This window comes from Peromyscus maniculatus, chromosome 5, assembly GCF_049852395.1.
Source record: "Peromyscus maniculatus bairdii isolate BWxNUB_F1_BW_parent chromosome 5, HU_Pman_BW_mat_3.1, whole genome shotgun sequence".
Lineage (NCBI taxonomy): Eukaryota > Metazoa > Chordata > Mammalia > Rodentia > Cricetidae > Peromyscus > Peromyscus maniculatus.
The window spans coordinates 59,385,326-59,411,972 of NC_134856.1; the positions used below are offsets into that span (position 1 = coordinate 59,385,326).

General features: G+C 46.6%; 2 protein-coding genes across 15 annotated transcripts in view; one reads left to right on the forward strand and one right to left on the reverse strand.

The window, feature by feature from the left end:
* The window catches only part of Ttc13 (tetratricopeptide repeat domain 13), a 61,125-nt gene extending 49,057 nt beyond the window's left edge, over positions 1-12,068 (reverse strand). For 5 of the 12 annotated variants that reach the window (XM_015986408.3, XM_015986407.3, XM_042277857.2 and 2 more), the window contains exon 1: positions 11,790-12,038. In XM_015986408.3, coding sequence (XP_015841894.1) covers positions 11,790-12,015 — 226 coding nt within the window. In that variant the 5' untranslated portion in view covers positions 12,016-12,038. Of the gene's footprint in view, positions 1-11,789 lie in introns of all 12 variants that reach the window. The other 7 variants (XM_015986406.3, XM_015986405.3, XM_006992815.4 and 4 more) reach the window with 4 other exon arrangements.
* A 136-nt stretch (positions 12,069-12,204) lies between these two features.
* Positions 12,205-26,024, forward strand: Arv1 (ARV1 fatty acid homeostasis modulator). 3 transcript variants are annotated; one of them, XM_006992816.4, is made up of 6 exons: positions 12,205-12,396; positions 15,677-15,796; positions 18,829-18,982; positions 21,697-21,921; positions 22,767-22,911; positions 25,697-26,024. In XM_006992816.4, exons 1-5 carry the CDS (start codon positions 12,238-12,240, stop codon positions 22,907-22,909), a joined length of 801 nt encoding a protein of 266 aa, XP_006992878.1. In that variant the 5' UTR covers positions 12,205-12,237; the 3' UTR covers positions 22,910-22,911; positions 25,697-26,024. The 3 variants fall into 3 exon arrangements, with proteins under 3 accessions (XP_006992878.1, XP_006992879.1, XP_076428440.1); XM_006992817.4 differs by having other exon boundaries at positions 25,720-25,858; XM_076572325.1 differs by lacking the exon at positions 25,697-26,024 and adding an exon at positions 25,317-25,453.
* The last annotated feature ends 623 nt before the right edge of the window (positions 26,025-26,647 follow it).

The window sequence follows — 26,647 nt, forward strand, 5'->3', positions numbered from 1 at the left end:
TACTGTACACTCATTTGTGGAAGCAGGATTCACAAACGGTGGTAACAGCTCAAGTATTCACAGCAGATGAACAGATAAACCGTGACAGATACACATGATGGATTATCCCACCACGAAAATGAAGTACTGATACACAGAACAACATGGAAAAATGTCTCATACATGAGTCTCAGTGACAGAAGCAAGACACAAAAGGTCACAGAGTGCACAACTCACAAATGTCCAGATGGGTAACTATGGAGACAGAATGGGAAGTGATGGTGTCTCAGAGCTGAGTAGATCAGAAGCAAGTAGATCAGAAATGCCTATGACGGTGGTTCTCAATCTGTGAGTTGCAACCCCTTTGGGAGTTGAATGACCCTTTCACAGGGGTTGCCTAAGACCATTGGAAAACACAGATAATTACATTATGATTCATAATAGTAGCAAAATTACAGTTGTGAAGTAGCAACAGAAATAATTTTATGGTTGGGGGTCACCACAACATGAGGAACTGTATGAAAGGGTTGTAGCATTAGGAAGGTTGAGAATCATTGGCCTATGAGGTAAGGAACCTCCCAGTGGGGACAGAAATGTTTGAAGTAGTTGCAGAGCATGAGAAATGTACAACTGCCAGTTACTCCAAGACAGTTTGTTTCGAGTCATGAGAACCTCACCCCAGCCAGCTGTTTAAAAAGTGTGTTGTGACGCCATGGTAATTAAGAAGCATCCAATTTCGCCCCAGGAACCATCTGAGGCAAAGAACAGACTGCTGAGCAGTATCTTGGGGCCACGAGAGCTACAACCAAAGGAACAAAGGCCAGACACTGCCAACGAGAGCAGCAGATGACCCTACTGGACCGCAGTCTGTGCTGGAGCTGACCAATAGGAGGCAGGGTGCCAGGGCTCTAGGACCAAGGGCACTTGCCACCAGGCCTGGTGACCTGAGTTCAATCCCTGGAAGCCACATGGCAGAAGGAGAACCGATTCCCAAAATTTTCCTTTAAGTTCCACAAATGTGTTGTGGCATAGGCACCTCCCACCCCATGCTCTAACCAAACAAACAAACGTAAGAAAAATCTTTTTTAAAACATAGGAGATTGGAAGGCCAGGCGCGAAGTACACCTTCAACCCCAATTGGGAGTCAGAGGCAGGAACTCTGTGAGTTCCAGGCCAGCTAGAGCTGCATAATGAGACCCTGTCTTTAAAAGCCAGAAATAAAGGAAGAAAGGGAGGGAGGGAGGGAAAGGGAGTCTTGGAAAGAAGGACTGAGCCTAGGGAAAGTACCCCATGCCACCTCACTGCTCCTATCCTGATGCCTTGCAGACTCCAGTTGCAGTAACGCGCATTCTCCAGTTGCAGCAGCCTCCCACCATGAGCACTTCACGTGTCCCATCCCTGCCTCTTCACTAAGCACAAATGTTGTTTTAATAAGCTACCTCGACCCTCATCTTTACAAACCTACCCAACTAGGATAGAGTCCAGCTGTGCCGAGAGAAGTTCGGAGAGTCCTAGCACTGCCGTTACTAGCTCACGCTGGCCTGGAACGTTCAATCCTCCTGCTTTACCCGCAGAGTGCTCCAGTTACAGGCGTTCGTCACCACACACGGCTTCACGCCACCTGAATCTACTCCAATACAGCACACAGAAAAACTCCTAGCCCCTATTTTCCTAATTGCTGGCCTGCACCGATGACTAAATCACCAACTGGCCCGTCATCTTCATAATGCACTTTAGCCGTTACAGTCTGCTTCTAAGCACCCATCCTGGCCCCAGGGAAATCTTAAAGATTACTCCAATTCAACAAAAGCCAGGTGAGGTGGCGAATGCCTGTAAAGAAAGCTGAGGCAAGAGGACTACCACAAGTTCAAAGTCAGCCTGGGCTATGTGGCAAGACTGTATCTCAACGAGCAAAACAAAAACAAAAAAACTCGACAACTTCTGTAATAACACAGACAAATGAAGTCTAAGCTCCAAATGGATACTTTTTTAAAAATACAATACTAATTCTTGTTAATTGAAGGAAGTATAAAGGAGTATAAAACATTAAGGCATTTGGAATAGCCTAAGAACTACTGTGAATTTTGTGTTTGCTGCTGTTACTCACTAGCTTTTTAGGAGTGACTGAGTGAATTAAGCAAGCCACCGTGTACAGCAGGTGGGGTGTCTGGCACAGGGAGAGACTGGCAAATGCTATTGCTATCATGTGGCTCCCAGAAAGAAGATTTGGTTCTAGGTTGCGGTTTTGTTTGAGGTGATCTTGTAGCCCAGGCAGTGGCCAGATATGAAGAGCCCAATCTGGAGAGGGAAAAGGGGAAAGCCTTTCTGTTACAGACATGAAAGACAAGCATCTGGCTGAGACATAGGGAAGAAGTCACCAGCGGCACCAGGGAAAAGAGAAGTCCAGACAGAGGGAAATGGTTAAGTCTGCCTTTATGTCAGATGCACAGGCAAGGGCCAAGTGGAAGCAGTTGCGTGTGGTACACACTCAGGGAATGCTGTATGGATATGATCTTATGATGGATCATTAGGCAGGACCACCATGATGGAATGGGAAGCTTCACTTACTAAGACAAAGAGCCAACACAGGCAGAGAACAAGATTCTAAGACAGGGAGACTGAATTTGCCTCCTTAGACAACTACCCCCTCGATAGATAACACAGTCTACATCTTACTCCTAAGGCCACACAAAGCTCTTACAGTGATTTGCAGATTGCATCAAACTCCTCTAAAGACAACTAGTGTTTCTCCACATTTCCCTTTGGTGGGCTGCTGGATATCTTACTGTACTTAGTGTTTTCAGAGAACCAGGTCTTAAATTTCATTGTACGTTTTTCTTGACTTTAATCTGACTGCTTTGGAGGCAATGTCATGCTGGCTCAGAGCTCAGGCACCTTGACAGTGTCTGATGCTGGGCATGACCCTCAGTTACCTTACTTCTGTGCCCCATTCTTTAGGATGGGAAGGGCCACAACCAACAGCTGCTAAGATCGCAGTCCAGCTTACAGAAAGCAGTCCTTACTCAATACAGGTTGAGTGCTATTTTAAAATTATTACATTTATTGGTGTGCATATATATGGGTGAACACGCCACGTGTGGACATCAAAAAGATCCATGCTTTCCAACATGTGGGTTCCAAGATTCTGACTCAGGTTATCAGACTTAGTGGAAACTGCCTTTACTCACTGAGCGGTACATCTCTTATCTGAAATGACTGCACTGGAAGTGTTTTGGGTTGAGGATTTTTTTTTTAATTTAAAAAGAATTATGTGTATGAATGTTTTGCCTGGATTTGTGTATGTGCACCACATGTGTGTCTATCCTCAAAAATCAGATGAGGACATTGACTCCCTTGGAACTAAAGTGGTCGTGAGCCATATGGATGCTAAGAATTGAACCTGGGTCCTCATCAAGAGCAATAGGTGCTCTTAACTGCTGAGCCATCGTTCCAGCCGCAGACTGGGGATTTTGTTGTTTTTTGAGACAGGGTTTCTCTGTGCAGCCCTGGCTGTCCTGGAACTTGCTCTGTAGACCAGGCTGGCCTTAACTCAGAGATCCACCTGGCCTCTGCCTCTCAAGTGCTGTGATTAAAGGTATGCACCATCACTGTCCAGTGACTGGGGATTTAAAAATTCTGTATTTGAATAAGTATGAGCTATCTAGGGGATAGGGCCCACATTTAAAAAAAAAAAATCCATGTTTCACACACACCATACACATGTAACCCAAAGGTCACTTTGTGCAGTGTTTTCAATGACTCTGAATATGAAACAAAGCTTTATAATATAGAATTTTCTACTTATGGCACCATATAAGGGCTCAAAGTTCTGCATCTGGATCTATGCACATGGGTTGAAACCTCTTGCAGGCCACAAGAATATATCATAGAGATTCAGCTGTGTATTAAAGCTGAACTTTGACTGGCCAAGGGTCTGTGAAAACGCAAAGCCATTTATTATGATTATTTGGTGTTACCCAGCCTTTAATATTTCAGCTGTCAAACGGATAGAACTAGAAAAAATCATCCTGAGTGAGGTAACCCAAACCCAGAAAGACAGTCATGGTATGTACTCACTCATAAGTGGATTCTAGATATAAAATAAAGAACAATCAGACCACAACCCATAGAACCATAGAGGAGATATATATATATATATAATCATGGAGGTCCCTAGGACGACTGTGGCTTATAATAAATTTCGGTTTTACTCAATTATTGAAAAAAAAATAGCCAATGAATGGAAACACATGAACTATGAACCAAAGGCTGAGGGGCCCCCAGCTGGATCAGGTTCTCTGAATAGGTGAAAGAGGTGATTGGCTTGATCGGTTTGGGAGGCAACTAGGCAGTGGGATCAAGTCCTGTGCTCATTGCATGAGTTGGCTGTTTGAAACCTGGAGCTTATGCAGGGACACTTGGCTCAGTCTGGGAGGAAGGGACTGGACCTGCCTGGACTGAGTCTACCAGGTTGATTGCAGTCCTCGGGGGAGGATTTGCCCTGGAGGAGGTGGGAATGGGGGGTAGGCTGGGGGTAAGGGGAGGGGGTGGGAGGGGGGAGAATAGGGGAACCCGTGGCTGATATGTAGAACTGAATGGTATTGTAAAATAAAATAAAATAAATTTCAGCTGTCTTCTGCTATGAAATCTGTGCGTGCCCAGACCAATTGGTAACAGTTCAGTTCCCCTGACCTGCTGAACCTACAAAGTTACTAACTCCCCTGCTGAGTTTAGGAGACCAGCTGGCAGGAGACACACAGCTTTGTTTCCTGTGCTAAATGAAGCTCAGGCCATCCCCTCGCCTTGGGGAGGCCTAGTGGTTCTCCGGAGCACTTTGAAAACAAAAGAGGTTTTTACATATCAAGGTGAGAGATAAAACAAAGTTCCTGAGGAGGCAGGGAACCTCGTGCCCAGGGAAAGAAAAGGTAGGTATTTTCTGTGGACAGGGACAGAACAGCACGGTGAGAGAAATGAGGACCACAGAGGTTCCATAGAGGGTAAGCAGATCTCGAGTAGAGTTTTCTGAGTGCCAAGAGTAGAGAGCAGCAGAGATGGAGAAAGAGGATGCAGAGGATGAAGATGAGGCTGAAAGCACAGGAGTTAGTCGTTAGCTGGACTATGAGCTGGGGAGCTGGATGGAACTGCAGTTATGGAGACAGGATTTCATCCCAGAGAAATAAGGTAGACGGATATAGAGCTTGTTATGTCTAGAGTTATTCCTGCCTTGAATGCCTGGTGGAGCTATAGCTGAATTGAGTAATTTTGTCTTAGAGGAATAAAGTTAACAGACATTAAGAACACAGTGTACGTAGATTTTTTTTTTCCCTAATATCCCACGCCGGACATAGGAAAGGCCCCTTGGACCCTGGGGAATCAATAGAAACCCACCCCTCATTAACATCTATTTTCCTCATTTCCTTTGAGACCAAAATAGTATGTTTTGGCTTCCATATGCTTCACAAATCTAATTTCTTCTCATCCTCATTCCTCTCAGGTACATGAAACATGCAGCATAATGAGGGCCTGCATGGGAAGTGACTTCAATGTTCACGACTGTGTGTGTGTGTGTGTAGGGGGGGGTGGTGCTTGGGGTTTTTTGGTTTTGTTGTTGTTATTTGTTTGGTTTGGTTTAGGTTTTTTTTGGGGGGGAGGGGTTGCTTTCTTTGAGACAGTCTGATATAGCCCAGGCTGGCTTGCACCTTACTATAAAGCAAAGGCTGTTTTTGAATTGCAAATCTTCCTGCCTCAGCCTCCCAAGTGAGATTATAACTCTAAGACCCTCTATTCCCAGATGAGTGTATTTAAGATCACAAAACAAAGTCACATCAAAGCCATTGTAGAGACTTTCCACTGCCAGTGACAAAGCAATGACATGATTAGATAAGGGTATATTAGAATGCGGACCACTCAGCCTCTCTGAAGGGACAGAATTTTTAAGAAAGCTTGAATGTCACCTGACCAAGTCAATACCAACTGCATGGCATATAAAGGGCATCACATGCAAAAGGAGTAGAAGCCTGAAGGGAAGAGTCAGCTGCTCAGAACAAAGAAGCAAATGGGGGCAGGGGGTACAATTCAAGAGCAGGACAGGTGGCAGAGGACAGACAGACACAGGCCTGGCTGTAAAGGAGACCCAGGACGCACCAGGTGCTCAAAGCAGTGTGCATTTTTGTTTTCTTTTCTTTTGAGACAGTGTCTACGTGGCCCTGGCTGGCCTAGAACTCAGAATTTCCCTGCCTCTGGCTCCCAAGTATTAGAATTAAGACTTGTTCTGCCACACCTGGCCATGTGAACTTTCTTTAAAAAAGATTTAATTTTGCCAGGTATGGGGGTGTACTTCTTTAACCCTGGTACTCAGGAGGCAGAAGCAGAATGATCTATGTTCCAGGCCAGCCTGCTCTACAAAGTGAGTTCCAGGCCAGCCAAGGCTACACAGTGAGACTCTATGTCTCAAGTAAATAAATATGTGAGTATGCCCGTATGTACAGGTGCCTATGAAGGGCAGCAAAGTGTCAAATCACCTAGAGTTGGAGTCTCGGGCAGTTGTGAGCCACCCAACATGGGTGCTGGGAAAGGAAGTTGAGTCTTCTAACAGCAAGTTCTCTTAACTGCTGAGCCATCTCTCCAGCCCAACCACATGCATTTTAAAAAGTCAACAACTTTCCCATAATTCCAGTCACTGTCAGACATCAATTGGACTAGAATTGTGGACCAGCTCCAGGCAGTGACAGATGGATTCATCCAGGGAGTAGAGCCCCTTGGAGAGCCTACCAAGAGTGGCAAGGGGCCAAGCAGCCTTTATGTGTGCAGGAAGTCCTGAGCAGAAGATGGGCCCAGACAGAAAGGCCTACAGAGGGTGCAGGGTCCAGGAAAGAACATGAGCATGTGTCAGCCAATCCAAGTCCACTGCTCCATGCTGGTCCTCATTCAGATGCCACGTAAGACAGTCATCGAAATGTGATGCCTCGCCACATATCAAAGCTTCATCAACTATTACAGCTTACTGACTGGGGTCCTTTTTGATCACAAAGAGGTCCACTGGTAAAAACCACGAGGTTTCCATAGTGTCAGGTGCATTTTTTGCATATGTCAAGTTTTAGTAAAAATTTCCTTCTCTCAAAGGTGAGCCTGGCACAGTAGAATATTACAAGGGAGATTCACCCAGGTTGGCATAAACACCTGACATAGGGTTTCCCTGAAAGCTCTAAAGTACCTGTACTTGTCTTAAAACCTGCAGGTTTAGCAGACTGTGTCCTTTGCCCACAGAGATGTGAAATCAGCCCTCATCCATGTGTCTGGTGGTTCCTGGACTTCCTAAAAGGAAATATAATTTATAGCAGGACATGGATGCATGCCTATAATCTCAGCACTTGGGAGGAAGAGGCAGGTGGATCTCTGTATTCCAGGCCAGCCTGGTTTACATAGTGAGACCCTTTCTCAAAAAAAAAAAAAAATTATAAGACACATCTGAAAGACAAATGTGTCTGCAAAGACCATACGTACTCTCACAGGGTCCAATCATCTCAAAGTAATCAATGTCATTTCTAGTTAAATCAAAGGACTTTCTGAAGGATGCTGTTCCCAGGGCAATACCACAATGGCCAGTCCCTATACACATAGTAAGAAAACACCTTAACCTGGCCAACAGATACAGGTCTGTAGGAGACTAGCTCTGGCCTGTCAAAGGGTTCTTGGAGGGGAGAGAGGAATAAGGAAGACTTAGAGAGAAATATAGGCGGACGCAATGAGAAAAAGACACAAGATAGCTTCGGAAGAGCCCTGGGTCAATACCCAGCCACCTCGACTTTAATCATGATGGGCTTTTTATATATCAGCAAGGGGAGGAGCAAAAGATCTCCCCCTTTGAAGGTTGAGGTATAAAGTATCAACAAGTGTAGACTCTTCAAAACACCTGGCAACCATGCCCTTCACCAAATCATTCCATTATGCAGCCCTGCTGGACAAAGCAAGCTCAGACTTTCTGACTTTGAGTAAGGCATACTAGGGAGCCTCTGTGGGCCACCACACAGGTCTATTACAATGACATGTCCCAAAACCAGGTGCAACCATACACTAACATTCAGTTCTGAGGAAGCACCCCCAGCCCCACCCAGCACGCCAGCAGTAAGGGCTTGCACAGCTGTTCACACAGCACAAAACTTGGTTCTCAACTTCCTCTAAGAACAAAAAAAGGAAGCTGTTCTCTTCCCATGCTTCCTTCCATTGATTCTCGCCACACCTCGGCATAGTGAGCAAGATTAAGTTCCTGTAAAGTGTCCCACCCAAGAAAGACACACAACATTGGCAAGCTAGGCCTTGCTGAGTCTGTCAGAACTACAGAGCTGGGCTCGTGGCTACTTCTTACTCTCCTGGCAAGCAGCCCCTCAACTTAGATAGAGGGACAAAAAAATTATGGGGAAAAAAATTATTTTTTTTTTCTGGTTTTTTGAGACAGGGTCTCTCTGTGTAGTCTTGGCTGTCCTGGAACTCACTCTGTAGGCCAAGCTAGCTTCAAACTCACAAAGACCCACTTGCCTCTGCCTCTCAAGTGCTATGATTAAAGGCATGCACCACCACCACCCAGCTAAGGCTGGAATTTTTCAAAACACTCATTCATTATACATGCCAATATACGTGGGTAAGTGTGCACTATGTGTACATGTGGAGGTCAGAGGTCAACTACAGGTGTTAGTTCTCTCCTTCCATTGTGTGGCTCCTGAGACTGAACCCGAGTCCTGCTTGGTGGCAAGCACCTTTACCCAGTGGGCTATCTCATTGGCTCATTCTGGAATTATTTATCCCAACAAACTTAACATGCTTAAGGCTATAAGCTATCATTCAGAGTACAGTATTCAACAAAGTCACCAACCAGATGGAGACACCCCTTTGAAATCTACCGTGAAGACATCAAGTATAGGGCTGTCACTTAAAAACGTGACATACGGGCTAAGATGTGGCTCAGTTGGTAAAGTGCTTGCCAGGACAAAGCCCCACCATTAAACAAAACAAAACACCAGGTGTGGTGGCACATACCTGTAATCCTAGCATTTTGGGAAGCAAAGGCAGAAGGATGAGGAGTTCAAAGTCATACTCTGCTATACAGAGAACTGAAATAGCATATGACATGCTATCTCCAAAGAAAAAGAAAAAGCCAAAAGCCTCTCTTAGCTCATCGCTCCTATAACTGCAAAGAAAGAGAAACCAAAAGACAGTTTGGAAATTACTAGAAATGCTTGTGTTTGATTACTAAAATGTAGCTTCAAATGTCTGTAAAGAACTCAGAGGTCATTAGCACTAACCAATGTTCCATTTGAATGACACACAATGTAGGTTTGTAGAAAAGCAGGAAAGCTGTATTCTTTATTCAGTGGACAAGTTTTAATTGATACAGACTCTAATTTACTAAATCCATAAAACAAAGGAGTCAGATGGAGATGTATCCAGGTTCTAGTCAAGAATAGGGAAGAGAATTGGGAAAAGGCTTTGTTCAGTATTTTCTCCCACAATTTTAAATTAAAAATAGGGCCACAGGAATAAGATTTTTTTTTAACTTTTATTTTAAGAATAAAATTTTCAGGTTTGATGGCTCATGCTTTTATTCTCAGCACTCAGGAGGCTGAGGCAGGAGGACTGTCACAAACTCAAGGACAGTCTGAGCTACAAGCTGAGTTCCAGGCCAGGCTAGCTTAAATTAGTGTATGCCAATATCAAACAAAATAAAGCAGGGGGGAAAAAAGCAAAAACAAATAATATACCAGATCGTTTCTTCTCTTTTGAAAAAGTAAGATTATTTTCTCAGGGCTGAAGATGGCTCAGTGGTTAAGATCCATGTTTGGTTCCCAGCACTCACAACCACCTGTAACTCCAGCTTCAGGTGATCTGCTGCCCTCTTCTGGCCTCTGTGAACACCCACCCATACCTACCACCCCCCAACAAAGACATAAATAGAAGTAAATCTTTTTTTAATATTTTTTCATGGGAAAATAGGATCATAAGCATTATGAATTGTTTTCAGTAAGAAACATAAAACATGTACCTGAGGCCAAAATATCACTACAGGTTGGGAAACATGTAAACCCAGGGCAGAGACATATAGTGTGCATGTGGGTTTAAGGCTTCAGGGATTCCCTGGAATCAGGCAGGCCAGCCATTGCTGATAGACACCTCCAGGCTAATGGGCTCTCTCTGGAGCCATGTGCACCTCCCACCACTGGGGGCTCTGCAGTAGGGGAACAAGTATGAGACAGGCTGCAGATTGAAAACCAAGCAGGCATCTCTTCAGCAACCTGCACCTGAGAACGACTCTGAGAGTCCCGTTGCTCTTTGCCCTGAGTCTAGAGTCTGGTTTGATGTGGCAGGCAAGTAAGTGACTACGGTAAGATCAAAGGTGCCCTGGTGGTGAGGTCAGACCTGTATGATTTGGGAGACCTGATCAGTTTTGGGCATCATCAAGAGTAGACCATTGCACTGGTGGTATTATTGGAGCAGGCTATGACATGCTTAGTTGCCTGTTCTGAATTTGTCCAGGACAGGTGCCTGAGGAAGGCTTCACAGGGTCCAATTTCCGTATAATTGTACAGGACTTGGAAAAACAGATTAAGAGGCATTTCCTACAACCACTTGGCAGTTAAGACAAAACCTGTCTGCAAAATCGAGCATGGTAGCTCATACTTGTAATCCCAGCACTTGTGCAGATAAAGCAGAGAATCATGGTAAATGTAAGTTCAAAGCCAGCCTGGGCTAGAGAGACCCTTTCTCAAAAACAAAAAAATGCAAAGCAACTACTGCCTGCAGCATTATCCTTTGCCCTTCCACGGCAGAGACCTCGGGAGCTAGCATTTTGATTGTGCCTGTTTCCTCAGATAAAGAGCTGCCATGCAACAGGGTGGCTACTGCTTTCATGGTAAATTAATCGGCCAAACTAACAAAGCGAAATGAGGAAAATAAAACCCCACATTCAAATAAACAGTCTCCTATTTACAGACAATTTAAATTCGCAGCGAGGTAACTCCCTTGCTGAGATTCAGGGATTCAGGAGGTAACATTTACAATGGCCATTCGACTCACTAAGTCCACATTAGCCATGCTGTCGGCAGCCAAGCTGACCACAAAATAAGTTACAAAGTCACCCTCAGTAACTGAGACTTTATCCAAGACGCCAGATGGTGCTCAGAGAAAATCAGATTGGGCTCATCTTGGGATTTTATCTCAGCTAGGATATTAGGTAGTGTCCAGGCAGGCATAAGGTGTTTTTGATCAGTGGGGTGTCTTAAAAGCCAGCTGCTAGTAAGTCTGGAAGACCCAGGCCAAGGCAAGTCGTAGCATAACCCACAGAGGGGAAGGGATGGTGGAGAGGGTACTGATGGGTAAAAAATGCCCACTGTACAACTGAGGACGGAAAAAGAGTATGTGTATTTTGCCCAGACTTGTCTTCCATCACTTATTCTACAGGTCTACAGCATCTGCTTTCAATGAATGAGCCTGAGCGACTGGAAAGCACGCAGGATCCAGGCCCGAGGCTCTACCCTTGGGAGAACATCTGAGGGGCACGGGTCAGTGCTGATGTCACCCCGCAGATCCAGCTGCCTTGCATCTCTCAGGGTTGGATTCCTGCGTGAGGATGAGCCCAAGACACCCACCCGGGGAAGGCAGAAAGGAAGTCGGACTTCCTGGCCCACGCCAGCAGGCACACTCCAGGCGAGTCCGCGTCCCTACCGCCCGCCTGAGCCCATCCCCGCTCTTTCCACCACCCAGGTGCCTCCACGCTGGGCAGGGGCGGCCGCATGGAGAGGGCAGCCCGGCCCACTCACCGCACTCCGGGTACTGGTCCGCCCAGTCCCCCGACTGCGGGCAGCCGCCGCCCGCCGGGGCCTCTTGATGCTGCCGGTGCTGAAGCTCCTGCTTCAGCAAGGACAGCGGAGAGTAGTACTCGGTGGCCCGCGCGCAAGCCAGCGCCCCCAGCAGCAGCAGCAGCGACAGCACCACCCCGGCGCCCGAGCTGCCCCAGCAGCCGCAGCCGCGGCCGGCAGGTGCCATCTTCCTGCACGGCGCAGGCGCGGCTGTGCTCTGCCCGCCGCGGGCAGGTGGGCGCGGCGCGCGGCCGCAGTACCCACCGGGAGTCGTAGTCCGCGTCCTCTCAGCCTCCAGCTCGCATCCAGCATCCGGACTACAAGTCCCAGTAAGCCCCTTGGCTCACCTTTCCAGGTCTAGTGCAGGCGACTTCCGCTAGAGGTCGGAAGTAGGGGCCCTAGAGTGGCCATGGGGACGGGCGGGCGCAGGGGGTCGCTGTCCGGGAAGGGCACCGATGGCGCGGCGACGGCTGCCTCCCCTTGCCTGTACCGTTGTATCGAGTGCAACCGGGAGGCCCGGGAGCTGTACCGGGACTACAGCCACGGCGTACTCAAGATTACCATCTGCGTGAGCGTGCCAGGGGCGGGGCGCGGTTTGGAAGGCGGACCCGAACGGAACGCCCCGGGGTTCGGGGAGAGGCGAGGGTCCTTGAGGTCGTCGGGGAGAAGTGGTTCTTAGGATGGTGGGAAAGAGAAAGCAAGGAGCTCATGAGGACTTTAGCTAGGCTACTGATTTTCTTTTTTTTTTTTTTTTTTTTTTTTTTTTTTGGTTTTTCGAGACAGGGTTTCTCTGTGTAGCTTTGTGCCTTTCCTGGAGCTCACTTGGTAGCCCAGGCTGGCCTCGAACTCACAGAGATCCGCCTGCCTCTGCCTCCCGAGTGCTGGGATTAAAGGCGTGCGCCACCAACGCCCGGCAAAGTTCCTCTGTTTTTTGTTTTTTTTTTTTTTTTTTTTTTTTTTTCTTTCTGGAGCTGAGGACCGAACCCAGGGCCTTGCGCTTGCTAGGCAAGCACTCTACCACTGAGCTAAATCCCCAACCCCTAGGCTACTGATTTTCTAAGACTTATGACACTCAGGAGCGCTGGCGCACTACTGTGACTCCAGCAGTCTACTAGCATTCCAGGCAGGAGGTAGATTACCAATTCGACGCCAGCCTTGGTTACCTAGAGAGACCCTGTCTCAAACGAGTGAATGAGTGACGGAGAGAGATGTGATTCACTAGGGAAGTAGGCATTGTAGCAGAAAGTGTGCCATTCTCATCTTGAGCCTGAGGAGATGGAAGCAATGTTTCAGGTCAGGTGCAGTAGACATCTCTTAGAAGAAAATTGTGTCTTTTCAGGGTACTTGTCAATTAAATAGTCAGTGCACGAAATGGAATAATTTAGCCAAAATAGAAAACATTCACTACGGGCAGGGATGTTGCTCAGTTGGTAGAGTGCTTGCTTGACATGCATGAAACCTTAGATTCCATCTCCAGCACTACATAAATCCAAGAGGCATGGTGGTACACACCTGTAATCCCTGCAGTTGGGAGGTGGAGGCAGGAGGACCAGAAGTTCAAAGCCATGAGCAGATGTGTGTGTGTGCTGGGAGCTGAACCCACGGTCCCTGCAAGAAGAGCAAGAGTGGTTCTTAACCACTGGGCCATTTCTCTAGTCCCCTACACGATGATTTCGAGGCTAGCCTGGCTCAGAGACCCTGCCTTAATTTTTTTTTTTTTTTACTAAAAGTAGTAAACTTTCAGTTAGTTGTTCTGCTGCGCGTGTGCGTGTGTTGTTTCCTTCTTATGTTCAAAGTGAAGGTAAGAGGAAAGAGTAGAGTGGGGTGCTGATAGAATGACAGGCAGGTCCCACTGATGGAGAAAGTCAGCTGACTTAAGTGAGCCTCCTGTCTGTTGGGTGCTATGGAAGGAGGATTGGCACACAGCATGCCGCCTGGTACTAGAAGTCGCCCCTCAGGTTCAGGTCACTGGCATCATCTCATTGTAATAGTCTTCAGATGGCATGGTGGCATGCTTTCTTACCTCTCTAACCCCGAGGTTAGAGAATAGTGGCTCCAGGTAATTAGCTTCTTGGAGCCCATGAAGCCCTGAGGAAGGAGAGCTCTTGTGATCTAGTAACATCCACTGCACAGGCATCTGACTTAACAAATGATACTGAAGGAATAGGGACTCTGTTTCCTGATGCTGGTTTTCCCCTCCTGTTTCCAAAAATTGTCTACTCCTAATCTTAAATTTGGGGTACTTTCTGAAAGTAAGATTTAGATAACTTTTGAAAGACAGAGAAATGGACTTACCAACTTAACAGTTTTTTGGTTTTTTTTTTAACAATAATGTTGCATCTCTGGGCTTGAACCTCGTGGCTGAGGGGAGGAGGCAGGCTCTTCATCAGTGGCAAAGGAAGGGAAGTCTGGGAAAGAGCCTGTGTCTTGGTCTTGTGGTTAATCTTTTTTTTTTTTTTTTAAGATTTATTTATTTATTATGTACACAGAAGAGGTTGCCAGATCTCATTACAGATGGTTGCGAGCCACCATGTGGGTGCTGGGAATTGAACTCAGGACCTCTTGAAGAGCAGTCCTCTGAGCCATCTCTCCAGCCCCTTGTGGTTAATCTCTAACTCAGTCTTTGCTCAGGTAACCTGTAAAACTGTGAACCTCTGTGCCTCCATTTTGACAGATAGATTGATATTTGAGGGAACAGTACAACTAATGTTTGACCTGGTAGCTGGAAAAGCCTGTTATTTCTTACAGTGGCGTGAACAAAGCGGAGAGTCTCTTCTAGGTGAAAGTGAATCTGTTTTATTATGAGGAAGTACAGGGTTACAATTCTCCAATGCACTTGGCTTTTCTTGTAGGTTTTGATGTAACTGAAAGGTGGTCCTGGTGGGTTTGTGTGCCCGTTATTTCAGTTTCCATTTTATCCTGTCAGCCTTTCAGAAGGTCCACCTTGGAAGCTGAGGGAGTCTTGATTTGAGTGGCATAGACCCAGGCTGCACAGCCCAGGTTCATGCACACAGCTCAGCGCTCTCCACTGTCTCTGTGGTTCTTGATCTCATTGGAGACAAGCCCAGGCTTAGGATGGCTGACATTGTCCCCTATCTTTATCTAGCTGTAGCTCTCAGAAGCTAGAAGATAGGAACTTTGTTGAACACCTTCCTCCAAATCCTGAGCCACCGTCTCTACCACAGCCAAAGTGTAGTAGAGATTTGCTTTTAAAAAATCGTACAAACCAGGCTGGCAGTGGTGGCTCACACCTTTAATCCTACCCAGCACTCAGAGGGTGGAGGCAGGTGGATCTCTGTGAGTTGGAGGCCAGCCTCATCCAGGACAGGCACCAGAACTACACAGAGAAACTCTGTCTCAAAACCCCACCCCACCACCCCCAAAAAATTGTATAAACCAAAAGTGGAATTGAAAGTAAGATCTTCTGAAATAATTTTGTGCCTGTTGTGGGTCTTTAAATCAAATTATTTTCTGATATTTTTTTCTGTTTTGTTTTGTTTTTTGAGGCAGGATCTCCCCATTCAGTGCATGCTGGCTAACCTCAAACTCAGGATCCTCCAGCCTCTGTGTCTTAAATGCTGGGGTTACAGTTACATGTTACCACACCTGGCTTTCTTTTTGGGTTCTTGATATAAATTTAAATATTAGCTAAAAGCTAATATTTAGTCATCATGAAGCCAATTCTTACATGGGTAAACATTTTTAATTTGAGGATTTTAAATAGTTGCTTATACATCTTGTTGCTGGGAAAGTCTTTAAAACAGACTCCAATTTTTAAGTCCTTTAACATTTCAGAATGTATTAATTTGTTTGCTCTAATATTACTTTGTTGCTTTTTTTTTTTTCAGAAATCTTGCCAGAAACCGGTAGACAAATACATTGAGTATGATCCTGTTATCATCTTGATTAATGCCATTTTATGCAAAGCTCAGGCCTATAGGCATATTCTTTTCAACACTAAAATAAATGTAAGTTGTGGAAGTTTAAATTTTTTTTTTAATTTTTGTGTGTCTGTTGAAGGAGGAAGGATATATGCACTTGATTGCAGGTTCCTGTGGAAGCTGGAGTTACAGGTAGTTGTGTGCCTCCTTCTTGGGGGCTGGGAACACAACTCCATCCTGTGCAAAAGCAATACACCCTCTTAACTGCCAAGCCCTCTCTCCAACCTTGGGTTTAAAATTTTTTAATGTTATTTGATGATTTTGCACTTAAAAGAAATAATAACAGCTCAAGCAGAATTAAAGGATATGTGATAATTCTAATGGGTTTTTTTCCCACTCATGTCTGGAGGTTTTCTAGAAGGAATAGATGCAAATTCAAAAGACTGTGCAGTACTTACTATGTTCGAGGATGTGTCACAGCAAGACGCAGGCAACTAGTCTGGGTTGTCTCTTGTGGATTACCTCTTAAATTGTTGGCTTTGAGCAGAAGAAAACTAACCATATCTGGGTAGGTGTGTAGTTCCTCACCTCACTACTGTGACCTGATAGTTGAGAAGCAGCAGCTTCAGGTGGCCTGACAGGTTGAGTCCGCTGTGATGGAGAAGGCATGTCAGTGACATAAAGGGTGGGACTTAGGAGACAGGAAATGGAAAGGGCGTGCCAGGGCTTAGCTGGCTGGCTGTCTTCCCCTTTTCCAGGCCAGGGGCCCAGCCAGTGTGACAGTGTTGCCCACACTCAGGCTTTCCTCCTAGGTTAGTCCTGTTTGCAAGCACCCCTACGACAAACTGGGAAGTATACCTTATTAATATGCTAGGTGTTTTTTTAATCTAATCAATTTAACAGCCAAAATCCAGGGCACAGTAGGAGACAATTACACCTAAATTTAGGAAGCAAACATTAAAAGAAAACTGTTTTTAAAAGCACAATTTAGGGGTTGGGGATTTAGCTCAGTGGTAGAGCGCTTGCCTAGCAAGCACAAGGCCCTGGGTTCCGTCCTCAGCCCTGAAAAAAAAAAAAGCACAATTCAAAGCCAGGTGGTGGTGCACATCTTTAATCCCAGCACTCGGGAGGCAGAGCCAGGCGGAGCTCTCTGAGTTCGAGGCCAGCCTGGTCTACAGAGCAAGATCCAGGACAGGCACCAAAACTACACAGAGAAACCCTGTCGGGGGGTGGGGGGGAGCACATTTAATGTGTTTTACACTCTGCTGTTAAGAGAATGCAGGAGCCAGGTGGTGGTGGCCCATAACTTTAATCACAGCAGGGAGGTAGAGGCAGGCAGATCTCTGAGTTCCAGGCCAGCCTGGTTTACAGAGCAAGTTCCAGAATAACCAGGGCTACGCAGAGAAACTCTTATCTCAAAAAAACAAACAAAAAAATGCAGGGAATGAATAACAAGTCAGAAAGGTGCTGACATTTAATGTTGGATTTTTCAAGATGTATACTTAGCTTATTGAACTGTAAATGGCTTGAGTGTGGGTTGAGCTGACAGGTAAAATGCAAGACATCCAGTTAAATTTGAAACTTGGATAAATGGTGAAAACTTTATAGCATTCAGTCTGTCCCAGTTATTGCATGGCATATACTTAAGACAGATTATTTTTTGTGAATCAAAATTCAAATTTAACTGGGTATATGTTCTTAATTGCTTAATCTGGCACAACTTAGTTTGGGCAGAAGTAGACAGTACAGTAGTCTGACCCTCAAATAATCAAGGACTTTAGAAAAAATTTTATTTGTTTATTTATTTATGTTTATGTATATGAGTGCTCTATCTGCATGTATGCCTTTATGCCAGAAGAGGGCATCAGACCCCACTAGAGATAGTTGTAAACCACCATGTAGTTGCTGGGAATTGAACACAGGACCTCTGGAAGAGCAGCCAGTGCTCTTAACCATGGAGCTATCTCTCTAGCCCAATCAAGGGCTTTTAAGTGACCAGAGTGTCAATTTTCAAGCTTGCTTACACACTGAAAATTTCCTGGATGGAGTGCAGGAGACCTCCCCCAGGCCAGCTCAGTTAGCATCTTTGTGGATGGCATACACCTCTCCAGATGTTTCCAGAGTGCAACCAGAGGACCTATATGCCAGCTGAGGAGTCTCAGAACTGGAGACTGGGTTGGGTCAGGTCAGGTTCACACATGCTTTCTCATGCCCACTGTAAATTACTGGAGAAACCTCAGTTTGCAGGAAAGATAGATCTGGGAAAGGCCAATTCTTACCACTTAGTGTTTTCTATTTTGGTAATCTACTATATTTTTTTTTTCTCTTTCATTGACCTAATACTCATTCAGCCCAGAGGCTTTTTTTTTTTTTTTTTATTTCTGTTCAGACTAATAGTTTATGTGGTGTCCTGAAATCTTTAGATTAGCGGGGCATGGTGGTGGTGGTGTACACCTTTAAATCCAACACTCAAGTCAGAGGCAGGTGGATTTGAGGCCAGCCTGGTCTACAGAGTGAGTTTCAAGACAGCCAGGACTATGCAGAGAAACCTATCTTAGAAAACAAACAAAAAAATCTTTACATTCATTCTCTTCTGACTCACCCACCCACGTCAGTCACATAAATGTTGTATTTGACTATGTATGAATTAGAGCTGAACTGTTAAAAGCAACAATTCCTATAGGGATGCACGTTAGGGCCTCTCCAGGAATTCTGCAAAATACACCTATCCAGGTTTTACTCCTAAAAACCTGACTCCAGACTGGGCCCTCTGATGGTCCAAGTTTGGAATTCCCCATGAGGTTCCAATAGACACTGTTAGTTAAGAACTTCTGACTTACATAACTAATTCAATTAACCAGTTAATAACATTGGCAGATCCACCTAGGGCATTCTCCGTACAATTATTGAGTAGAATGTGCTGCACGTTTATAGTCTTCATACTCGGAAGGCTGAGGCAGGAGGGCTATCTGAAGTTTTAGACCAGCTTTGGCTACATAGCAAGACCTTATCTCAAAAAACCAGAATAAAGCCTACAGCTGCTTAGCCGCGGTGTGCCTGTTGGTGTGCAGTCAGCCGCATGTTTGACCTGACCCGAGGACACTGTCTTTGACTGTCAGATCCATGGGAAACTCTGCATGTTTTGTTTGCTTTGTGAAGCATACCTGAGGTGGTGGCAGCTGCAGGACTCGAGCCAGAGCACAGCCCCTGATGACCTGATCCGGTATGCCAAGGAGTGGGACTTCTACAGGATGTTTGTGATCGCATCTTTCGGTAAGCAGATTCGGACTCACTGCTCTCGTTAAAGCAAAGACAGTCAACACAGGGCTGGAGACTGCACCTTCAGCCCTGACACTAACCTGCCTGGGGAGTTTGTCTGAACCACCTGCTTGCATTGTCTTAAATATTTAGTAGAGAAATAATAATAGTATACTTCTCAGACTAGGACGTTTTGTAGAATACTTTCAACCGTTTTTAAGTTCTTATTGTCCACTTTGAAGAGTGCATCTGTCCTCTCACTGAAAACGCATTAATAATGACCTGATATTTCCCAGTCCGTTGGGCTAACTGCTTCGTGCAAATGTCCAACAGTGAGTATACTGTTTGGGGGATTGCATCCAAGGAATTGGACTACTCCCCAAACTTACCTCTGTGTGGAAAGTGCCTTTCATTGAAATTGAAATCCACGGCTTTCTCTCTAGGGTCCAAATTGCATTGAGTTAATTTCTGTGACAACTTTATTTTTAGTTTCCATTCTTCTCTGGCCTCAGAGGCCTTTGACTTAAGCCAGGCTGTGGTATACATTTGTACTCCCAGCTACTCTGGAGCCTAAGGCAGAAGGGTTGCTGGAACAGAAGCTTTGAGGCCAGTCTTGGCAAAACAATGAGACTCCATCTCAAAAATAAATTAAAAATAGCCCTTCAGCTAATCACGAGGCACTGTTTCAGAAATTCTCTGAGTTTGATGCCTTCCACATCTTATTCTGGACCATTTGCCCTTTTTTGTCCTGTCTACCATCATCCCTACCCTCCCTTGCATCTCATGGATCTGCTCAGAACTCCCAGGTGCCCATGTCCTGACCTCTGGATCCTAGTCTACCTGCTGCTTACCAGCCCTACTGGACAGCTAGTGAGTTCTCGTCTCTAAGCCTGGTCTTACTCTGCCTCTGCCCACAGCCTCCCACTGCAGATTGCCAAGATCAAAGCCTTGGGGTCCTGCCTGAAACCTTTCTTTGGAGCCTTCAGTTCAGTCACTGGAGGCCTCGTTCATTCTACCTTCAGAACAGTTCTATACCCTGCTTCCCATTGCCTCCATGTCTGGCTAGAATACCATGGCTCAGACCTGATGCTGTACCCGAGGTCTCTTCTTCATACAAAATGTTCCCTTTCTGATGAGCCCAGTGCCCATGTATGGATCTGCGTGTAGCTCTTTTCAGCTTTCTGTAGTTTTCTGTACACTGACCGTCTTTGCAGTGGGACAAGCCCCTTGCTCCCCATGGATCTCATTGCACCTTCTGCTGCCACTCAAGCCCACTCTAACCCAGCTGCTTTAGACACATTCAGTGAGCCTCCAGCTGATGGCCTTTGACCTGGCTTTTCCCTTTTCTCCAGTGCTTGTCTATGATGTCCCCATGTCTGACTTCCTCATGCCGCTGGGGTCTTGGTTTCAATCTCATCTTGGTGACACTTGTCCTTATAACACTTTTACCTTCTCCCTGACACCCGATTCCTGCCCTGCTCTGCTATGCCTCTCTCAAGGTACACAGCATCTCACCTAATACAAGTGCTGTGATTATTATCAACTTCTTACTGATTTGCCTTCACCCACTTAGATTAAACCCAGTGAGTGTTTGGCCCATCACGACTGCTCAGTAGACATTTGTCTGAGTAGTGAATAAAGGGTTGCATACAGATGGACATACAGTCCAACCTGAGCATGTCCCATCAGTTAAACTGGGATTACTCATTCACTGTCCAGCATTTCTGGCTGACTTAAGAACTACTCTGTATTCATGTGGTAGACACTGGAGAGGCATCAGTGAAAAAATAAATACTTTAAAAAGCTTAATGTAGAATGTTTCTTTATTCTCTGTCTAACTAAAACTTGAAATGCACAGGATTTATTACCATTTACATCTTATAGACAGTAATGGAAAAATACTCAAGGGAACTAGAGAGATAGCTTAGTGGTTAAGAGCATGGAAAGATCTGGCAGAGGACCACAGTTTGGTTCACAGCACCCACACTGGGTGTCTCACAGCTTCTTGTAATTCCAGCTTCAGGGGATCAGATGCCCTCTTCTGGCCTCCACAGACACTGGCACTCATATGTATATACCCACACAGACAGGCACAGATAATTAAAAGTAAAATAAACCTTAAAAAAAAAATAATGAAGAATTTCACCCAACTCAAGAGCTAAACATAACAATTTCAGGCTTTAAAGTAACGTTTTCTCAGGATTGGTGGCTCACATCTATACTCCCAGATAGGATCTCAGAACTTTTGTTTTGTTTGTTTTTTGTTGTTGTTGTTGTTGTTTTCGAGAGGGTTTCTCTGTATAGTACTTGATGTCCTGGAACTCTATCTGTAGACCAGGCTGGCCTCAAACTCACAGAGATATGCCTGCATCTGCTTCCCAAGTGCTGGGATTAGTGTGCACCACCACCAACAACCAGCTGATCCCAGAACTTTGAGATGCAGTAAGGCCAGAAGTTTGAGACCAACCTGGGCATTGTAGCAGGGCACCTGCCCTCACTCCCAGTCCAAAAAGAAAAAAGAAAACTCTAAAACCTATTGAAATGTATTTCTTAAATCATGCCAGCAGGATTTAACACAAAGCCTGTGCATGTGTGCATGTGTGTGTATGTGTAAGAAAACTGTATTATTAAGGTGTTTCTTATGACATCTATGTTGGAATTAGGATTTCTTTGTTTTTCAGGGGTTAGATTTGGGTGAGATATCTGTATTTCTCTCATTTGCTTCATAGAACAAGCTGCCTTTTTTGCTGGCATTTTTGCTTTTCTGTGGGTAGAGCAACCCATGACAGCAAAAAAAAAGCCCAACTTCATTTTACTACTGAAAGCGCTGCTGTTGTCCAGCTATGGGAAGCTCCTGCTGATCCCAGCCGTCATCTGGGAACATGACTACACACCTTTGTGCCTCAGGCTCATTAAAGTGTTTGTCCTGACATCGAATTTCCAGGCAATCAGAGGTGAGTGTGTGTGTCTCTTTTTATTTGACATGTCAGCTTCCAGCCTTTATGGAAGGCTGAAGTCTTGGCCCTGGGGCATCAGATTTGCTGAACCTGAACTCTCCACAGCCCCTTGTTGGGCCTGAGTGTGTCGTTAGAGTCCTCCACACAGCAGACACTTAGGGTCACTCAGTTCAGCCACATGGTGCTGCATTTCTTCAGAGCATATTCATCCACACCATCTCTCCTGTGGGCTAGGTAGCAGCCTTTTGTTAACCTCCACTTTATGAATGGCTTGTCCAAAGTTACAAGACTGAGCAGTTGTCTGGCCAAAAGAAAATGCCAGGTGCCTGCCTCCCATATGAAGACAGTTCCCACCTGCCAGATGAGTCTTCACTTTTTAGGCACTGTGAAAAGAAAGCACTTTGTGAATGAAGCTGCTACCTGGACTTCTTGTCACAGTGCTGCTCTTCCTGAACCATGGTGCTACAAGTGCCGCTTCCTTCTGTTAGTCTCTCTAAACCTTCCAGTTGGATAGTGGTGATTGTTTTGAAACAGTCTCCCCCTACAGACCAGGACGTCCTTAAACTCATTGCAGTCTATCTGTATGAACCTTCCAAGTGCTGGGATTGTAGGCAGGAACCACCACACCCGGTTTATTCTCTTATTTCATGGGCTTCTGCCTCTTTGCTTGAGAAGAGCTTGATGCTTGTGTTAGAAGGAGAGATTGAGGACATGTAGAGCAGGGTGGGTTTCCTCGGATCAGCTTCATGCCCCAGTTTCCAGTTCTCAGCACCATGCAGCGCACAGGCCCTGCTGTGGTGTCTTGGGAATCCCTAGGACAACTTGCTGTCTTTGCTTCCTAGTTACTCTGAACACCAGCCGTAGGCTCTCCCTCCTGGCCGTACTGAGCGGCTTGTTGCTGGAGAGCATCATGGTCTACTTCTTCCAGAGGATGGAGTGGGACGTGGGCAGTGACTGTGCAGTCTACAAGACTCAGGACTTCTGAAGGTACTGGAAACAGCTAGTTTCTCTGGAATTAACTCTGCCTGGGAGACATGAAGAATCTCATCTACTTATTCCACATGGGGCGCCAACAACAATCCAAAGAAATGGTTCCACCCAAGTCTAGTTCCATGAGTTGGGATTACTGACGGGAACATGGCAATTTCCTAGGCAGCCATGCCACCAAGGGAAGTCTCCTCGGAATCTATGAACTGCTGGTGGACCCTGGGGAGGGATAGGGGCTTGCAAACCTCCCCATGACTGAATGTTAATAGGCTTAGCTCAACATGACTCATAATAGCTGCTGAGAGTTGAGGACAGTGGCTGTGTCGTGCCTGGAGGTCAGCATTCCAGTTCCACGAAAGTTCAGTCAGACATGGGTCCTCTTCTGCTAGATGGCAGGGTGGTGTGGCTGAGTTGGTGGTGCACATGGCCTCTCCCCTGGCATCCTCTGCTTCAGGCTGTCTGTCCTCCAGGAGGACTGGGGTGCTGGGCTCCCTGTGTCCTGCTCTGACCCCCATCGCTCCTCCCCACCGCTCTCATAGTCTCACCCGCTCTGGCCCTTGCTGGGGCTACAGGCTCCGACCCCGTCCATCCAGGCTCCGACCCCGTCCATCCATCGACAGCTGCCTGCTGCCTTCCCTAGCGCTCCTCTCCTCCTCCCCCTTAACTGCTCTCTCCCGGTCTCTTCCCCTCCACATTCAAATCCCTCTGCTTCTGACTTGTCCTGCATCTTTCAACCACACATGGACCCTGAAGGAAGCTGCTGAGTGGTTCTCCCAGGCCCTCAAAATATTTACACTTCCTGCCTTCCACCCTGCCTACCGAGCCCTATGTCTACACAAGGTTCACGATTCTTGAGTGAGTGGCCTCTGCTGGTCATGTGATCTCAGCAGGACTCAGTGGCCCCTGAGAACTCTCCTGTCTAAGACCTGAATCGCCCCCCACTTCTCCTCAGCCACCCTGCCTCCCTGTGTTGACAGTGTAGTGGCTATAGATTCCTTCGGTTTGGTCTTCGTTGGAAAGCCCTCTCTGTCATCAGTGGTATTCCTTCCCTCTCTTGTCTTGTGTTCTGCTGTGTGCAGCCCCCTTGGGACGGATTCTGACCTGTGGGCCCCATTCCTCCACGTGAGGAAGCAGAATCCTAGGTTGAAGAAATGCAGGAGGCTCCATAGCAGGAAGGGAGGCCACGCCCCTGCTCCCTCCTCCAGTCTGTGTCACCTTGCATGTGGAGCTCCCAGCCCCTCACCTGCCCTGCAGTGCAGCCCTGCCTCCTGCTGTGCTCTGGTCAGCTCCTCTTCCTCCTCCTGGGTCTTCAGAGGTGTCGCTGCTGGACCTGTCCTCTCTCCTCCGTGTGCATGTGTGTCCAGCTCTGTATTCTGAACATCTGTCTGCACTGCTCTTCCTGCTGGACCTGTCCTCTCTCCTCCGTGTGCATGTGTGTGCAGCCCTGTATTCTGAACATCTGTCTGCGCTGCTGCTCTTCCTGCTGGGCCTGTCCTGTCTCCTCCGTGTGCATGTGTGTGCAGCTCTGTATTCTGAACATCTGTCTGCGCTGCTGCTCTAACTGCTGGGCCTGTCCTGTCTCCTCCGTGTGCATGTGTGTGCAGCCCTGTATTCTGAACATCTGTCTGTGCTGCTGCTCTTCCTGCTGTCCCCTTTGCGAACAGCTCTCTCCACGCCCTGGGTCCACAGGCCTGAACTTCACAGGAGCTACTGTATCTATGTACCTCATGGTCTGTTTCTCAGACCCGCTTCCCTGCTTGAAAAGTGATCCTAATTAGTCTTAACAACAAAAACCCAGAGTCAGAGACTGAGGGTGAAAGCTGAACGATTAGAGATGCAGAGCAGCAGCCACCTGAAACTTCTTACCTCCACGAAATCTCGGATGGAAAGGGCATCCTTTCTCCACGAATCCTCAGACTAAATGGGCTGAGAGCCTGGCTCCACCTGCCTTATGTTCTTCCACCTTCCGATTGTGCTGGGACTGAAGGCGTGTGCCACCACCGCCTGGCTCTGTTTCTTTTAGACCGGTTCAATCTCATGTAGCCCAGGGTGGCCTCAAACTCTTGATCTTCCTGCTTCCTCCTTCCTAGTGCTGGGATTAAAGGTGTGTGCCACCACTGCCTGGCCTCTATGGTTAACTAGTGGCTTAGGTCCGCACTCTGATCTCCAGGAAAGCTTTATTTGTCAGAACACAAACAAAATACACAACACCTGCTGGTGCTGGAATTCTAGCTCCACCTCCTGCCTTCCTTCATGTGAAGGGGTGGCCTACTCCTCCCAGATCCCTCTCCTCTGCCCAGTGCTGGGTCCTGTCCCCTGCCTGACACTTGGTGAATCTAAGAGTGTGGTCTTCCATCCAGTATGCCCACACTCCAAGTGCTACTGTTTTCTACATTCTTTTACAGAATGTCACATTCACTCCTGAGGGAGGACACCTCTCCACACTCCATCCTGGGCTTCCACCCCATTGCCACCTCACAGCAGCTGCCTTCCAGATTCTACCCTAGGCCACCCTGGGCTGGTTTTCCTCAGTGTTGCTGTGCATCTGGTAGTCTGCTGTCATTTATGTAAGGCAGGAAGCTCGGCTCATGAGTCTTTAGAGCCCACTACAGAGCCAGAGGCCTGCTTTGTTATCCATTAGTTTGTTCTGTCTGTCTCCTTGAAATTGCACCCGGAGAGACCCTGCCTCAGGCTCCGCTGGGTCCTCCGTGGCTCCCAGCCAGCCTTGGAAGTAAGTCTGTGGTGATCAGAACAGCCTTTCAGAGTCGTCTTCTGTTTTCCACAGCTTTATTCTTCACTCTGTGGCAGGACCAGCTACCTCAAAAGAGAAGGCGCAAGAGAAACCAAGGCCCTCACTTTCTGTGAGTGGAGTGAAGGACTGGGGATTCCTGAACACACCCAGACACCCCCAGGAAGAGCTGGACCACCTCGACACAAGGCTGAGAGCACTGAGCGACACACGGGCAGGCACCATGGTCCCCAGGAATGAAAGGGCTCGGCGCCATTCCTTTGGCATGTTTATGTCCTTTAAATCTAAATCATACTTCGTGTTTTTCTGACAGAAGCACTTTTCTCTTAAGTCGTCTTTCAGAATAAATCAAGTTTTTTATACATTTCTGATTCGTCTTTTCAATTGCCTGCGCCAGAAATAACCAAGTATCTTAGTTATTTCTCTAATGCTGTGTCTTAAAACACCACGACTAGGGTACTTTATAAAAGAAAGTGTTTCAGTCAAGAGGTGGCGCATGCCTTTAACCCCAGCACTCAGGAGACAGAGCCAGGCGGATCTCTGTGAGTTCGAAGCCAGCCTGGGCTGCAGAGTGAGTTCCAGGACAGGCTCCAAAGCTACACAGAGAAACCCTGTCTCAAAAAATCAAAATATATATATGGGATTATGGGGACCATTCTCATTCCAACCACCAAAATCAGAAAAGCCCCTGAATTGCACAACCCAGAGGTGAATTATACCCCCAAAAAAGCTGTTGTTAAAAATGGATCCAGCAGGGGCTGGAGAGATGGCTCAACAGTTAAGAGCACTGGCTGTTCTTCCAGAAGCCCTGAGTTCAATTTCCAGCAACCACATGGTGGCTCACAACCATCTGTAATGAGATCTGGTGCCCTCTTCTGGCCTGCATGCATACATAAACTCTGTGAGTTTGAGGCCAGCCTGGTCTACAGAGTGAGATCCAGGATAGGCACCAAAACTGCACCGAGAAACCCCATCTCGAAAAAATGA